The sequence below is a fragment of the Fistularia commersonii genome, chromosome 3 (genome assembly GCF_037954325.1).
Source record: "Fistularia commersonii isolate RoL2024-O1a breed Wild chromosome 3, RoL_Fcom_v1.0, whole genome shotgun sequence".
Classification (NCBI taxonomy): domain Eukaryota; kingdom Metazoa; phylum Chordata; class Actinopteri; order Syngnathiformes; family Fistulariidae; genus Fistularia; species Fistularia commersonii.
This window is the reverse complement of record NC_141286.1, coordinates 20,479,656-20,497,255: the sequence shown is the minus strand read 5'-3', so window position 1 is coordinate 20,497,255 and position 17,600 is coordinate 20,479,656. Positions and strand designations below refer to the sequence as shown.

The following is a 17,600-nucleotide window of genomic DNA, read 5'->3' as shown; positions in this document are numbered from 1 at the left end:
TTTGATAGTGATATGCATACTGTCTACATGCAGTGAAGAAAGAGGTTCGAGCAGGTTGAAACAGCTGGGGTAAAGTGACGGGCCTATTTTGTGATAAAAGAGTATCAGCCGGAATGAAAGGACAGGTTGTCCTGTCATTTGGTTTAAAGACAGCAGTATTTAGGAAAAGACAGGAAGCAGCGCCAGAGATAGCAGTGATGAAAATGTTGAGGTTCTCTTTGGGGACAGTACATGTAAGATGTTTTTGAGAGGTCAGGCTGAGTTGCCAGGCTGAGATGGTTTGGTCATGTACAGATGAAGCATAGTGAATATATTGGTAGACAGATGGTGGGATTGAAACTGCCATATAGGATGCCTAGAAGAATATCTAGATATGCAGTGAAAGAGGACACGATGTTAGTTGATGTAAGAGGATACAGAGAATAGGGTTAGATGGAGTTTTTTAACACCTGAAGGGGAAAGCCAAAAGGAAAGGAAGAAGAAGATGCATATCATCTACATGAGTCATGTATAAATTATTATGATGATGATTAGCGTTTGATAAAATATTTATCCCCTGTCTCCGCTCTGTTTAGAGAAAAATGTCTGACAATCTATCTTGTCTAATGAATAGAGAAAAAAACTCTGTACATAACAAATTATTACAGGATTATCCAACTAGATCAAAGTTAAGCTTGTGGTGAAGAGCGTTGCAGAACATTAGGATCAATGTGACAGACAGACAGGCAACATACATTCACGTTTGCAATGAAGATCTCCCCCCACATATTTTATGATTCCTATATCGTGTGATTTGTAATAAAGTTTATAATTTATTTACAAGGGCTTCACAAAAATTCCACTGAGCACAATGTTAGGGTTGACAGAGAATGCAGAGCATTCTTTCTCAGTTGAACCAAATCACGCAGGGCCATGGTTTTCGGACCATTGGTTGGTGTATTATTCCTGTCGACATTAGACTCCAGCCTCATTCGTTTTGAAACAAACTGAAATGTTTTACTATCCACTTGCAATGTAAAATAAATTGGCTTTTCCACAAGAATGAACATTTTCTTTCAACACTATTTGCTATGTTAAGATTGAAGTACAGACTCGGTAAAGAATAATTTTCAGTAGAGTTTAAACACAGCAGAGTAAAAGCCAAGTTGTTTGTGAGGCCCATCCCTACACAACATCCGTACATCTCAGCCCTTCCTGAATACCAAAGAAAAGCTTCTTCCTTCATCATTCAGATAATTAAGGGGCCTGTCTCTGTTTAATTCAGAACAGACCTCAAACCCCTGTAAAGCAAACATGGAGTTGAGCTTGTAATTTTAAAGCACGTGGCCATACAGTACAGGGACCCTGTGGTTAAAGAGCCTCTGTCACTATACCACCTCAAAGTTCAGAGGGATGTGAAGAGCACATGGAAAATTGTGAAAAATTTAAATAATAGATAGTTACCAAAGAATGCCATACCTCTTGCACAACGAGGCCGTCGTTCAAACATGAATCCTTTATTTGTGGAAACACAACAAAATCCGTTGAGAACACTGTCTCACACACATTAGTGTTTGACATTGAAGTCCACAAGTGCTGCCTGCAGTCTTATCCATCAAAAGTATTACATTTCACCACATACTGTGTCTCACAGGAATACATATATCCTGCTCTATTTCAAAACTTTATATAAACAAAGAATACATATTAAGATATTCTGTTATAACAATATCACTCACAGTATTTACTTACTTCCAAAAATACACTGTACACTTTCAAAGATTATATTGCCTTGGTAGGTCTTTCATTTCAAAACCACTGAAATAACCCTTCGTACTAGAACAGTAAAGAACTGTGCAACGTCTGCTAGTCTAAAAAAAAAAATGAGCAGGGAGAGCGAAAGGTATGTGTGATCCATGTAAACATTTTTTGACATTGTGGAAATATTCACAGGGAGTGTAACAGAAGAATGGTTGCCCATTTTTCAACCTTTCAACGAGTTTTTTTTTATTTCCGAAGCAAAGTTAACTCCTGCATATGAGCAACTCTCCTGTTGGTGTTGAAAATGATTTCTCAAGTGAATTTGTTAGGTTTTTCACCTGAGTTCTGCACAGGATTTTAAAAGCCATTCTTACTTCAGTCTGACATGACACTATTATTTATGGTCAGCAGTCTGGGTCTACTTTGTAAACCCCTGACCTGTGTATGAAGACTGGTATTGTATTTCATCTGTATTGTGTTTGACAGACACGCATAAAACCGCATCGTAGGTTTTAGACAGTTTCAAGGGTATTGACTTTTGTGATCAAACTTATGCTACAACCATTCTTTATCAATCAGAGAATATGATTCCAATGCCAATGCGTAATGTTGTAATGGTCTCCTAGATTATAAACTACATGGTCAAATGATAGAGGATAGAGTCCTCCTATACTTACTGTTATTTTTTTATGGTAATATTCAGTTCTTAAATTAAAAATACAAATCAAATGAAAGTGTAAATTTTGATTATGTTTTGGATTTGGCAGAAAAAGTGGTTCTGGTGAATGTAAAATATGAAAATAACCTTAAATAGGATATAAAACTGACAAAGGGGATGTGTAGCCCAGGCCTTGGGACACTCCTCTTAGCGGTTCTCTCCACCCTAATGGAATGAAGGTGAATGGAACATCTTTTTCCCTTTATTTCCTGGGGCTTCGAAATCTTTTGTCTAGAAAAAAATAAACGTCTCCATTCCTGCTAAATAATCCACAAATAATGCTTAAACCAATATAAAAAATCAATAATTATCTAATTGTAAACCACCAAACAAATGGTGGTACCAATTTCTGTGAATAAACCTGTCATTATATCTCTCTTATTTTTCATTATATATTTCCAATGCAGTGATCAATGAAAATCAAAATTCCTTTCACCTCCATTGCATTACGGTGGTAGTGACGATATTGTGGGAAGCAGAATGGTCATTGTCAGTATTGTGAATATGGATTATTATTAATATTGATCGTACTGAGGATAGAGTAAATGAGGGTTAGTTACTTAGTGCATAGATGGATTTCAACAATTTCCTTCGGGATAAATAAAGTTGTTCTTATTCTTATTCAATCTATGACAATACACCATATTTCATGTGCATATTTGTGCGGTTACTGTTACAAACCGGACAGAAACGAGGGGAATTTGGATCAAATCTCAGTAATGGGATGCAAAACTTCACCGTGAAACACTAAAATTGAAAAGGATGTCAAAACACCTCAGGCTTGCACCACTACTCCCAAGAAAAGTTAACTTTTTTTAGAAGGTGCTATCCCTGATGTGAGAACTCCAGAAATGGAGTATAATAGTACTGCGATGGATGAGGATTTGGGGTGGGTAGGGGGGGATTAGTTTCTCTCAAAACTTCATATATTCGTGCTTGAGTCTGCTCAGCCTGGTGCCGTGGCTGCGGATGATGAGAGAAAGCAACTCATGTTTGTCCTTCAGTCCCAGTGAAATGTCCAAGGTCTCCTTCAGGGCGTCCCGCGTCTGTACGACCATGTTGAGGAAGTCGTCGCTGAGCCGGTGCTCCTCTCTCAACTCGCTCTCCTGGCTCTGCTTGAATTTCACCTCCAGCTCCAACAGGGATTTCTCCGAGTTTGTAAACGCCTCGCTTATCTGCGCCGTCTCCCTCCGCAAATACTTCCCGTAGCTGTCCTCCCCGTCCAGGTCGTAGGAGATGCTTTTCCCGATCCCTTCCAGCACCCGAGCCGAGTCCTCGATCTGCCGCTTGATGATGGTGAAATCGTCCCGTATGACGGAGTCCTGGTCCTCCGCCAAGCTACACTTGCGCTCGTCGGTCATTTTAAAAAGCATCTGGCATTTCTCCGGGTCGTCGTTTTCCTCGTAGTCACCGTCCGGTACGAAGTAGTGATGAAAAGTCCCGTTGGACATCTCCGGTTGTAGAGGTCCGCTGTAATAGGCGCCGCAAGTCAACATCCCGGCGCACAGCAACAAGTGAAGGAAAGCCATCGTGTGGAAAAAAAAAAAAAAGTTTTAAAAAAATATATCTACGGGACGGGGAAAGCTCCTCTAGTAAAGTTGAGACATTTCAAAACGTCCGCGTCCTCGTCCGAACATGAAAAGAGTACACAAGTCCCGGTCCCGTTAATGTGCGGTGACAGCGTCCATCACCGGCAGCGGAGCCTCCGAACGGGAACCGTCAACCTCCAGACTTCACTCGGTGCTCTCGACGCAACATCTGGATGTCTCAAGTGCCGCACTCGGGTTTTTTTTTTTCCCCCATTCCCTCTGCTAATAATACCCCTCTGCTGCTGCTCTCAAATTACAACCCTGTCGTCATTTTTTAAAGGCTGCATTCATGCGGGAAGTGCGGGGGGTGCGGGGGTGGGGTGGGGGCTCGGTTTGCGTTTCAACCCCAAATCGTCGTCACGTTGGTGAAGATTGTCCGAAAAAAAAAAAAAAGGTCACAATGTGAGCATAACCCGCATGTATAGAATCTGACAGCACATCCGCTATCAAAAAGTTTTATGAAACTTTTTTTCACATATTATATTTTTTCCATTTTTTCATCCAACACATTCATTTTATTTTTCTTTCAAGGGGGGTCATGCAAAGGTAATGGATCGAGATCCTTTAATATTTGAAATACATTTTTTATTATATATTGAATATCCATATCAGCTGATTTTTCAGGGATTATATTCAAAAATTTGGTAAATGGTTCCCCCTCGCAGCTAGAAGGTCCCCGGTTCAAGTCCGACAGGAGGCCTTTCTGTGTGGGGTTTTTGCATTTTCTCCTCATTTCTGCATTAGCGTTCCTCCAGGTTCTCGGGTTTCCCAAAAACATACAGTAAGGCTCATTGGCCACCCAAAATTGCCATGGGGTATGAATGAGAGAGTGAATGGCTGTTTGTCTCAATATGACGTGTGAATCTGGGAGTGAATAGTTGTTTGTCTCTAAATGTGTCAAACAACTGGCAACGGGTCCAGTGGTAAACCCCGCCTCAGTTCCTCCCAGGATTAACGTTATGGAGAATGAATAATTTAATTAATAATTTAAAATCCATACATTATGTCTCTTCTTATAATAAAGCAATGTAGATATAAACAGCGCACCTCTGGGACTTTTAGTTAATATCTATACATCTGCATCTGGCCATGACTTCATTTATTATTTATTTAATAACCTCATTTTCTGAGTACTTACAATAATTTTAATCATTTAATAATCCTCTTGTCCAGTCATTGTTTACCGTCATGTCAGTATAAGGTGTAACTGTGTCAAATTCCTTGTATGTGTGAACATACTGGGTCAAGACAAGCTGATTTGGTTTCTAATTCCCAGAATACGATTTGTTGACTTTCCCTTTTGGGCTAAAATGACCTGTATTTATTACAGTAAGTAAAAAGGGAAAGTAAAAGTTGGGTTTAGCGGTGGGTTTAAATAGCAAACTTGTTCTATTAAGCACTATTTCAAACAATTTTCAAAAGTCTTTCTGAACAAATAGAAATAAATAGCAGCATGGAACAAAAGGTACGGGATATAAAAAACAGCATACTTAGGGGAAACTAGCAGAAAATGAAATAGTCATATCTCTTTTATAACAGATGTGACTATTTCATTTTCTGGTTATCCACTGCAAATGTTATATAATGTAAATCTCTGTTCTTTCTTGTCTGGACTGAGCAAATATGAGACTTCTACCAAGCTGCCTTTAACAGAGTGAACACCAGTTGTTTGGTCAGTCAAATGTCAAGCGCGGAGGGGAATAAATATACCGGTCACCTGTTGAATCTAATGAGCAGACCACATTTGTTGCAGCATAGAAAAGGTCAAAAAAAAAAAAAATCCTTCTCCGACACGTAAATCATAATAGATCAGAGAAACTAAACGATGGAACATTCAAACGTGCATGACGTACAACTCTTCATCCGAACTTTTCTTTTGGTTGAAAAAGTATTCACGAAATGGCGGAATTGTTTGGTATCGTGACTTTCCTAGCCTCATATATATTTTAAATTCTCAAAGCCCTGTGTAATCCACCGTCTGCGATGTAGATCATCCTGATTTAATATAACGTGATCTTAAAGCAGTGGCTCAATGTCAGTGTTGCAACGAAGACATTTTATGACTAAAAACTCAACTCCAACAAAAGGCTCGGTTGTGTGCTTACTTCCACTTTTATTAGAAGCCACTTCACTGTTGTTAAAAAAAGAGGGTTTATGTCCTGTGACTTTAAAAGTGGAAAATGTCCTTATTTTGCTGAAGGAATTTCAAAAGAGAGTCCCAGACAAGAGAGAACATGGGAAATGAAGTCATGTTTTGGTTCAGGGTGTGTCACTTTTTTGAGGTGAAGTCCATTGTAGCATGCTTACATTACATTAAATCATCTTAAAAGGGAGGATAAACCCCACCTGCTCATATAGACAAAATGGCATTTTTCTAAACATCCAGCAATTCTATACTCAAGTTACTGTAACTTAAGTTAATTAAAACCTTATTATATGAAACAGGTTCTCCAAATAACTTGCCAGTTTTAGGTCCCAGCTTTGTCTGTCTTGATAAAACTACTGCATACAAAAAAAAAAACAACAACAATTCTCATCATCATTCAATACCAAAACCCAGTCTTTCTTGTAATGGTTCTTAATTTAGCCTTTTGGATGAACATTATGGCTTGTCTCAGTGGCGCTGTAGTTAAAAGTGCAACTGCTGAGTAACAAGACACCCAAAACATGTAGGTGTTAAAATATAGTGGTGTTAAAATGTAGCTTGTGAGTGCGTTGACATGTATGGAGGTTATATACGCTGAACAACCTATGGGTTTGCCTCTCTTAACATCATCTTTCATGGCAGTAGTATAATCAACATTATTAAAACAAAAAATACTTTTTCATTATATTCTAATATTTTGAGATATGATTTTTGAGTTTTCTTAAGATGTAAGCCATAATCAGTAATATTAAAATAATAAAAAGCTTGCAATATTTCAGTTGATTTGTAATGAATCCAGAATGTATGAGATTTTTGTTTTTGTAATTGCATTACAGAAGATAAAGAACTTTATCACAATATTCTAATTTTCTGAGACAGTCCTGTAATGATTGATAAGAGATTTGCTTATCTGAAAATGAAAGTGTGTTGCTAAATCAATAGTAAAACAGGAAGCAAAGCAGAAAGTAGGAGAGCCTAAGAAGTGCCAGACCTGGGGGGAGGGGGGGGGGGTCTAAAAAAAGACATAAATGTTGGGTTGCCAGGTGAAATAGGAAAAGGAAGTAGTGTCCAGTTGCTACTTGTTGTATTTCACAAAAATGGTCTACTCTTTGTGAGCTGCTGAGCCTGGGGCGGGTTTGCTGGCAGGTGACCATCAGGTGACTGCTTAATGGTGGGAACTGACAGGAGGACAACTAAACAGGCCAGCTGTGACACAGTCTGGAACAACCCAACAGGTTACAACCACCAGATGTGGATAATGGGAAGAAAATTATGTTTTGAAAAAAACCACATGGTGTTGTTATTGTAAAATCAAAATCCACATTTGGACAGAATAATGCCGGCTAAAATGCTGCTTTTGTTTAGTGACAATAGGTTGTGACAAATTCACAACGACTGTTATTCATAAGGGTAGCTTCAGCATGTGTACCTTTAGAATTAGCCAGAAATAAGTCAGATTATATTTGTCTTTTTTAGAGTCAATTCACCTTTTTTTTTAGTTGGGCAACTAAAGTCAGCACAAACCTGATAGAAACATGGGCTGCACATCATGGATGAAGCAGGGATGAAGCCATTTCCTATTAGTTTGGGTTATGATAGTTTGTATTTATGACACTGACATTGTCATTTTAACTGCTTTTTTTTTTTAAGTTGAATATATTTGGATGAAAGAGAAGCAGGGAAGGCACAGAAAGGTCATCACAGCCGCTATTTGCAAACAAAAAGGTGTTGGAAGCACATCTTATCTTTCTCCATTACTGAGAACTACTACGTAGTTCCCAAGCCCCATCTACCAACATTGATTTATTTCTGCTTTGGATACATGGATGTATTACAGAACTTCTTGTTGAGGCCTTTCTTCATTTTTACAAAGAGTTACTCGGTGCTGGATTTTGAAAAAGATACGCAGGCTTCTGCATTTATTTTAATTTTGTAGGCTCCTCTGAGCTAGTGCATTAGAATCTGCCCATGGGAATATAATTCAGACAGCTCAATGGTGGCAAAATTATGTAATCGTACAATTCTTGTAGAATTCTCACATGCAATTGGCCCGGACAATTCAAATATAGATGATTCAAACTGTCTCTTTGTTGGGACATTGATGCTAAGTGTGTTCAGTTTTATAGCTGTTATAGCTGTTTTTTTCCTTAAATTTATATCTGTGAGGTCAGCCTGTTTGGAGACCCTGTGCATCACATGATCAACAGCATGCTTGTATTTCCACTGCTTACATAAAGTAAAATTTGCCTAAACTTCCGGTTCATCAAGATGCTTCAAACATACCTAGGTTTAGGAATAGCTCTCCTTTGTTAATTAAACTACTACCTATTGGTTGCCTTAATGGAATACAATGCAGGGTGCTTCTCTGTTCCAATTTATGCATTTATTCTATATACTTTATTGGCCTATCAAGGTGAAATATATGTGTTGTTCTTCAAGCCATCCTAAATTGGGCACGCTTGCACACACTGTAAACACCATAACAAAGAAAGTGGTAGGCAGCCTCCATGCAGCAGTTTGGGAGCTATTGAGCCTTTAGTGAGTTGCTCAAGGGCCTCAAAGTGGAGAATGTTCAGAAAAGAGAAAGCGCAGCTTGTAGATCCCCTGCCCACAGTTTTGCCTGCTGGAGCAGGGGACATCGTGACCTTGTAGAGGAACACTGCAGAGCAGATAATCTCCCACCACTTTTTCAGACAATCACCCCTGACAGTGGTGAAACCTGCCCTCTTCTCTCCCAAGCAACAGTGTTTATTCAGTTCTGTGCCCCCCAGTGGCATCAGAGCCCACTGAATCCGCCCTTTGCGGAAAATAACAAAGTCCATGGTAACAGCGGGAGATTTCCTGCTCAACAGCCCAAACTATTGACAGTTATCCCCTGCAGGCCACAAACTGTGCTAACATAGCTAACCTCAGCTCTAGTTCGCTTGCTGAAATTAACAGTCTTCTCCGAGGCTCCATTGCATCTTCTCAAAATGGATTTGGGCATAAATAATGCACTGAATGCAATGTGCCCTAGGTATAGATGCATCACACATTTTATCAGGAGCAAAGAAATCCATACTTTCAAGAAAGGAATGTAAAAATTGCCCTTTGGTGACAAAGCATTACACAGATATATGTCAGTGTGGTCCAGTTAAGCCATTTTCATTTACAAGAACATACCACAAATATATGTATACTGTCTCAGTGGATGTTTTGACATTTTACTAGGGTTGTTTGGGTTTTGTTTTTCTGCTAAACCATTTAGTGCATGATCTTCATCTGATGGCTCACTGACTTGAGATGCTTTAGTTCAGGGGTCTCAAACACCTAGTTCATGAGCTTCAATGATATTTTGTGGCCCCCTATTTTACATTAAAGTTTATAGTAAGTGCATCCCGCACATTTTTCTCACACACGTTTCACTGAGTTGTTGACCTAGGGCATAGGGCACAAAATAATGTCTCAATATTAGTGTTTAGACACTACATAAGCTTTGTAATGACGCCTGGTATTGATGGCTTCAGTTTGTGTGCAAAGAGAACCTGAGGATACTCCACAGGTAGGACACTTACTCCCCATGTGTGTGTTGCGCCCATACTTATTTGAGCCACCTATAAAAAAAAACACTAAAACTGTTACTTTATTAGAAATTTAACATGCTATTGTTCCATTTGGATGCTATTCACAAAAAAATATGCCAGGAGAACAGCTAAAGCAATCAGCTATCTATCCATTGCTTTATATTTTAGGGAGTTTAAGTCATTTGGAAGAGTACTATCATTATCTTTACACGGTCTCAATACATGTGTCATACAACTGTTGTCATTTAGTCGTCACGAATGAAAAATTTCCACCTTAATCGCACAATTTGTCAAAACACTTAAGGTTTTAGTTCTCTTGGTCTAAAAACATTCAGTAGAAGTCCAAAAGATGGGTTTATTTGCAACACAGAGTAAAACAAGAACTGTGGGGACAAAAACCCCAACCACAGTTGGTTTCCTGTCTTACCAGCAAGGGAGCCATAAATCTAATATGCTTGGAGATGTATCCTCTTGAGACCTACTTTATACAGAAAATTCTATTAGAGATTCTGAAAAGAAAGAAAAGAAAACAGGTTTCCCTAAGCCATTTTCAGTGATATAAAAACCCATTTAAATCTTAATTAAAATATCTAAATTAGATTAAAAAAACTTCCAATTTCAGTGAGGACCACTTAAGAATCTGACAAACTAACTCCATTTTCTCACAACTATAAATGATATGTGTACTGGCTGTGTGTAATGATGACATCAATAAAGATCTGCCATGACTACTGGCACTAACATTTGGTTGTTAAAGTTTCTCACATGTGGTTGTTTTGTAACCCTTTCCTCTTGTGAGCATTAACATACACAATACTGGGCTAATAACTTGAATTTGGACTGTGTTAAACTGAGTCCGAAATCAGAGGATCCAATCCCAAAATGAAAGCTCACTGTCTTATTTTTGCCAATGACTCACACACATCTCCTGTGTGTTCTGCAGTAAAACATTCCACTGCTCATCAGCTTTGCAAACAGTCTGACTCTGTCCTTTCTAACAAAAATAACCTCATTGGGACACAGACTCTGTGAATTAGGCCATTTAGTCTGTTTTATGTCTGTAGTTAGAAAAAACATAAAAACAAAAAAAACAAAAAAACAAACAAAAAAACTTACATAGTAACTATGAATGAGTAGTGACAATGATATTCATATATTTGCACTGATATTAAAGTCTACCCAAGGTAGGAAAATGCTTTCACACATTTCAGTAAGAAAATACCAAAGTAATGCACGACATGTCTATTACCAGTCGGTAGTGACCGGTAAATTTGCACATCTTCAACTTTGATTATTTTTCTGAAGGAGAGCAGCACACATCAGAACACAACACATACATAAATGACATCATCTGAAATATAAATCAAGAAATTAAATTGCCCGGCCGAAACAGATAAAAAGAAAAGAAATAAATAAGATACTTCTATCTCACTGAGCCAGAGCCTGAAGCTGAAAGCAAACTGTACATACCGAATGGTATCTATTCAGGCAAGGTAAGTGCATCTATAAATTATAAATATTAAAGATATGCAGCCTAAAAAATGCTGTCGAAATACATTAAAAAAAAAAAAGAACAAAGAGTAATCATCCTTAATGCAACAGTGCCATCCCTTGTGATGTTTAGATGGTTAAGATCTTGCTGAAGGAAACATTTATAAGATTATTGTGAATTCTCAAAATGTTGTGGAGACTTTAGAGGAATGTAGATCTCCACTACATCTATGATTTACCTGCTTTGCTTTCCAATCACTGATGATGCAAACTCACCCTGATTACACTCAGGTTGTGTTAAGTAGCATTTGGAGAAAATAGTTGTCACATTGCAAGCTTGCCGATTTGGATCAAACTGTTCTAGTGCGGGACAATTGGAGTGAATGATCATTTACATTGTATTTCATATTTATATGGCATCTTGCTTGCTGGATGGTCCTCAGAAACAAATTTGAGAATGTTAACGAATTTAATGTAATCTCGGTTTTGGTTTGATATTCATGAGTAGGTATCCAGCAAAGCTATTGCTTGATCAAATGCTGCAAAGGAGTGTTTGTAACATATAAGAATTTAAGCCTGGGCTACAGCATAATTTCTCGTGTCAGATAAAATGCCCCTGTGGACTTTTACCTGAATGCTAAATTAAATAACCACACGTAGCTGCACAGTGCTGTGGTCCGAGATCTTAAGAGACTTTGAATTGAACTTGCCGGAATTAGCTGACGGCTGCAGAGCTGGACAGATGGCCTCAATGTGACAATTCACAATTGAAGCTACAGCCCGCAACATTTTCCTGGCTCAAATTAAAACAATTTTTTATGGACACTTGCCATTTGCCACATTGTTATTTGTCAACATACTCTAGGGGTTATGATATTATTCGGGGTCAGCAGAATTTTTACACGGCCATGATTGCATGATGTGAAGCGAAACACACTTGTTTAGAAGCATATGCTGGACTCATGGATATTATTAATACTGATAAAAAAAATATTTAAAAAAACATTAACTTAAAATGCTTACTTAAAACATAAATGTAAAATGAGTAACTATTTTGACATGCATTGTTAGGGACCTTTGGTCAAAGTAGAAAAAACACAATTAAAAACAAACCCAGACAAATAAACTACAGTCAGTTATCACTATTCTGAAAAATGTTTTACGGCTGAACCTCTGGAAACATTTGGCCCATGTATCACAGTTTATTTCAAGTAAGGTCCAAACACCATCGTTTGAGGTGCGTTCTCCAAACCTGTGGCAGTGTGCGAAAAAACAAATAAATGACCCAGCATGCTCAGTGACTACACAGAGGTGGCAGTAGAATCATACATCATGTAGACTTTTAGGAATCTGTACAGCGACTCAGATGCCGTGCAATGCAGCATAAAGAAACTGCAATATTCATTTGTATCTGCTTTATTATCAGTTGTTTTCCAATTCATGGTATCTTTTGCAGACACATTGTGAGCCAAGTAAGATTTAGATAATACTGCAGGGGACAAAGAAGTGCTGAAGATGAAAAGTCTTGTCTAAGGAACTATGTTTCTGTGAAGCCAAATATTCCTTTTGTCTCTGAGTCAGAGTTAATGCTAGTGATGTTCTGTCTTTATACAGTTGTGATAAATCTTAGTTGTCTTGCTTTTCTTTTTAAGTGGGAAACTTTATGGACATTAAGACACAGCTGATATAAGTGCAATATGCAAACCATATCATACCTTATTGGATATACCTGGTGTTGGCTTGAGAAAGATGATGCCAGTATGCTACAGAACACACACAGTACATCTGCCCAGCTAAGGCACAGCTCTATGCTGCACTCACTTTCCAACATATTAGTTTTGAGCTAATAAATTACTGCTTTGAGTGAATCATTTCATTACAGTCTCGTCTTAGCCACATTTTCCTTTCTACGAAACAGAACACATTACATACAATTATTTTAATAGATATCCTCTTTCGGGTGCATTACATCAATTTGCGTACACACCACACACAGACTGATAGTTTGACAAACTGTATTTGTAGTTGCAACTCATTTGCAACACAAAAACAGTGACGAAGGAAACATTGTGTGTCAGCCAGTCCATCCACCACCCTTATACAAGTTAAAATATGTCTTTGACAATTTTAAATGCTGCCAGGAAATATTCTTAACCACTTTTTATTCCCAGATGATGAATCCTACTGGTGTTTAGTTTCCTTCAGTGCAAGGATGGGGAAACTATTTTTCCAATCAGGCACTGTTTCATTTTTTATAACATCCTTTGAAGGGAATATTAAACTAGTGATAACATATTATATTTAATCAACCCCATGTTGCTCTATAATCTTGATAACTATGCCAGTCATGATTACATTATAAAAACTTACAGAATTATCCTGCCATTTTATCTTTTACCAACCTGCACTCTAGATTTTTGTGTATCTCTGCTTGTCATGTTTACCTTTTTGCCCTCTATGCCATTCTATTTGTTTGAAATTACTTCATTATGACACTGAGGTTTCAGCTTCTTAGCAATTGGCTCACACTTGTCAAAACTTGCACGTATAACATTGTCCCTGATTGTTACAGAAGATAGCATTTGTTTTATCCGGATACGTAGGCCCTCCGGACTCTACATACCTAGCCTTTTTCCATGATTGCCACGATATAATGACAAACCAACAATACTTTAGTTTCAATTTTACATTTCAAATGGAATCACTTTTTTGAATTGGTCCCATTTATAATGTAAAAATCCAGTGCTCTCAGACAAGATCAGCACATTAAAATATTAATTTGAAAACTGAATCTCGATTAAAAAAAGGACACAGCTCAAGAAATCATCCCCTTTGAAATTGTACAATATTATTCTTATTATTTTATATTTGTAGGAGTTTGCATTATTGCATATTTTGTGAACATTGACATTTTTGTGTAATTATCAACATGTAATTTATCACTATTATCGTTTATGCGCAGATCATAAAAAACAAAGTACATGTAAATGTAGAGAAATTTCTTACAATTTCTTACTTTCACATGTTTCCATGGTGACATTATCATATAGCACAAAGCCTCATTGTTGCTCCATCCATCTAAACAGAACAGTGAGTGTCTGCAGAGTCTTTGGCTTTGGACTGTTGCCACTATTTCCAGTAATTCAAGAAGGGAGCTTAAAATAATTTGAACGAGACGAAAGTAGAATAAACCAAGTCAACTTTACATCTGAATCATAATACATAATACATAATACATATACCAATGATTTGCTCATTATTACACTTTCCTTATTTAATCAGGATCCCACTGGTTTGTCAATGTGCCACTATTTTATATATTCAACCAAATGTACCATAAAGCATTTCCTCTCTCCCTCTCTGTCTCTCTTCTTTGCCTTTCTGAATGCTTTACTTTTTAAAAGACATTACTGTTAAGTAACTGCTATAATTGTGGACCCCCTCATATTTTTCAATGTTTATTTTTCTTTTACTTCATTTCCTTTTAATATCATTTCCTGCTCCAGCACCCATTTTGCCAGATGTAATAACTGAAGACCAAATGCATTTGCCTGCTCACTCAATGTGTATGTCATTACAACATTTCCAAACTGCTTGTAATTCAGCTTTACTTTGCTTTTTTCGAATGTGTTTTCTTCCTTTTGTGAATGCATTTAATGCAAAACTTGACTGAATTATTTTTTGATCTGGTGCTCAATCATGCTTGAAACCGTTTTCCTTAAGCGAACAGTCGATTGTAAAATCAGCTGGCTGTGTGATGCATTCAGTCATTCTTTTCCTCCTTGAATTTGCACACCATCCTTCAACTCAACTTCTGTACAAGATTAAAAAAAAGTAGGTGAAATGAGTAATGGCAAAATATAGTTTGCTTTCATACATTCTGGGGTTTATTGATGTGAGAGAGGAAGATACAGAGAATAGGGTTAGATAGAGGAGGTTGATTCGGAGTGGCGACCCCTGAAGGGAAAAGCCAAAAGGAGAAGAAGAGGATTCAAATTCCCCTCAGTAAATATGGTATATTGCTTAATTTGTTGATTATACTGGGCGTTTTTTGACTTTGAAAGTTCTGTTAGTCTGTTGCGAAGCCCTTCGTTTTGAACTTTTGTGAGTTTCCAAGTTCTGATCTGTTTCAAATCATGGTGTTCCTTATGGTCACTGGCAGGCCAGTAAAGGCTGGATCACATCCTTTGACTCACTGTGTAAAGTAAGATGGTTCTGACTAATGGACAGCAAAGCACAGACGTGTTGGCAGCGTGCACTAGCACATGCATGGCCTGAGTGATCTTTGAGCAGCAGGCAATATTTCATCACAGTGAAGAACCTCATCTGAACTCATCTAGAGGCCAAAAAAAGAACAGGATATGTGTGTGTTTGTCTTCATTTATTGGAAACCTGGAAAAATTAAATGCATATAAATTTTGACATCTTTCAAGAAAATTGACAGTTCTTTGTTTCTATGACCTATATAAATTTCATTGCAGTTCTAATGCCAAAATCCCCCCCACAAACACACATACACAATTGTCTGAAACACAGCCATTTTCCTTTTTAGGAGCAACGACCTCAGCCTGACATGCACATGAAATATATTTAACCATGGAGGGAGGAAATAAAGTGATGACTTGCACATTTACTTTAATACCAATGACTCATGCCTCCAATTGAGCCTTATAACTTGGTAGTTAGCTTGGTAGCTTGACAGTCTCTCCAAGTATGAAACAAAAATACAAACAAATAGCATTATAAATTCATGTAATAATGTAATCAATAATGTAATAAGTATAGGCCTCTGCTGGGAAAGGGGCAGAATTATTAATAGAATGTAAAAACAAAAGAAAAGTAACTCATACAAAGAACACGTGCATGTTATTTATATATTACACTGTTGGCTTAAAAAAAGTATTACCATTGCATAATTGCAACATTTTCAGAATGCGTTTTAAATCATTGAGGACTCAAACTAAAGATGTGTGACTCGTCTGCCTTGACTTGGCATTTGAGTGTGAAGACCTGAAGTAACTTGAAAGTCCTGACGCTGCCGAGCGTGTAATAAGCTCGTCATTTAGACCATATTTGTCAGTTTCCAAAATAAATTTGCATTTATTTTGCTGAGCTAAACCATGTTATCGGGAGAAAACGAAATTGGAATAATGAAGATTAGCTATGAACACACATACAAACATGCACACTAACACATACACACATCTTACCACCAAATTGAGCCAAACAAATTATAATATGGAAGCAAAACAAATGAGAAAAACCAGCAGATTTCAAAATGGGACGCTGAAACATCCTGCTAAAGTCCAAGCTGTACGACTACTAACTCAGAGAGACAAATCCATCTTGTTTTAGAATTTAGAAAGACATTGATGGGCAATGTCTCATGAGTGACACTCCAACAATCACAAAGCCTCTATGTAAAAACTCTGGCTTTGCTGAATTGTTTATACTCCAACCTCTTGTTATGTGGCATCACCGCATTCGTAATGAGAAACAAATCACATTTGAAGGCGAGCATCTAACCATGCATTTACCATAAATTATGCTCTATCACTAGAAAACTGCTTACAATTGTTGTGAAATAATTAAGTTCATTTGCATTTTCATTTAATCCCAAGCCACACTTCAGAGGTGCAGTAATGTTATCTTTCACTGACACTGGGTTGCTTTTCTCATGATGTGTGAAAATGAGAAAATATATAACACTAGCATTAAAAAGGGAGAGATTCGTGTGCACCATACTGTGCTGTAATTTTACAGCATTTAAAGAATACAGATCTTTTCCGTGAATGCATCGTTGGAAGACATTTCTGGCATCTGAGAACTAAACACCACAAACCTCATTATTAAAAGATTCAAAGCCAAGTAGCATCACTCTGCTTCCCCTGAGTGATCAGTGAAAGAACATGCCTTGTATTCAGTCCAATGGTGACTTCAATAGTTTAACTACATAAAAACACTACTAATAATGTATAACTGAAGCAGTTCAGATGATGGGAGTTTTGAAGCAAGCAAACGGGGCATAAAACTTTAAAAAAAGTTCATGTACAGAGTACATTTTCAGTTTTTCACTTTTTCCTTTTCCATTCTGGTGATTTTTGTTGTTATTAAGGCAATGAAGCAAGAAGTCTTTTAGGTTGTCTCTAATTTTTCAACCATAGCCACAATTTACTTGAGGTCGTCACCAGTGATGTGCGCTAAGGTTCATGGCTGGTGAGGCACACCTACCATGAGGCAAAAGAACTGCGTGCCTCACTTAGTAGCTCTTCACAGCTGTTTTATGACAATTCAGCACAAGAAACTAGTAATACACATACAGTTTTTGACAAAAAACACTGTACATTGGAAAT

General features: G+C 37.5%; 1 protein-coding gene across 1 annotated transcript; it reads right to left on the bottom strand.

Moving 5' to 3' along the window:
- Nucleotides 1-1,478: 1,478 nt before the first annotated feature.
- On the bottom strand, nucleotides 1,479-4,262 carry fibinb (fin bud initiation factor b). Its single transcript, XM_086144050.1, has one exon. It carries the CDS (start codon nucleotides 3,985-3,987, stop codon nucleotides 3,373-3,375), a length of 615 nt encoding a protein of 204 aa, XP_086000176.1. The 5' UTR covers nucleotides 3,988-4,262; the 3' UTR covers nucleotides 1,479-3,372.
- Between the last annotated feature and the right edge of the window lie 13,338 nt (nucleotides 4,263-17,600).

Coding starts and splice junctions, on each gene's coding strand:
- fibinb (XM_086144050.1), bottom strand. CDS start 3,987: ATGGCTTTCCTTCACTTGTTGCTGTGCGCCGGGATGTTGACTTGCGGC.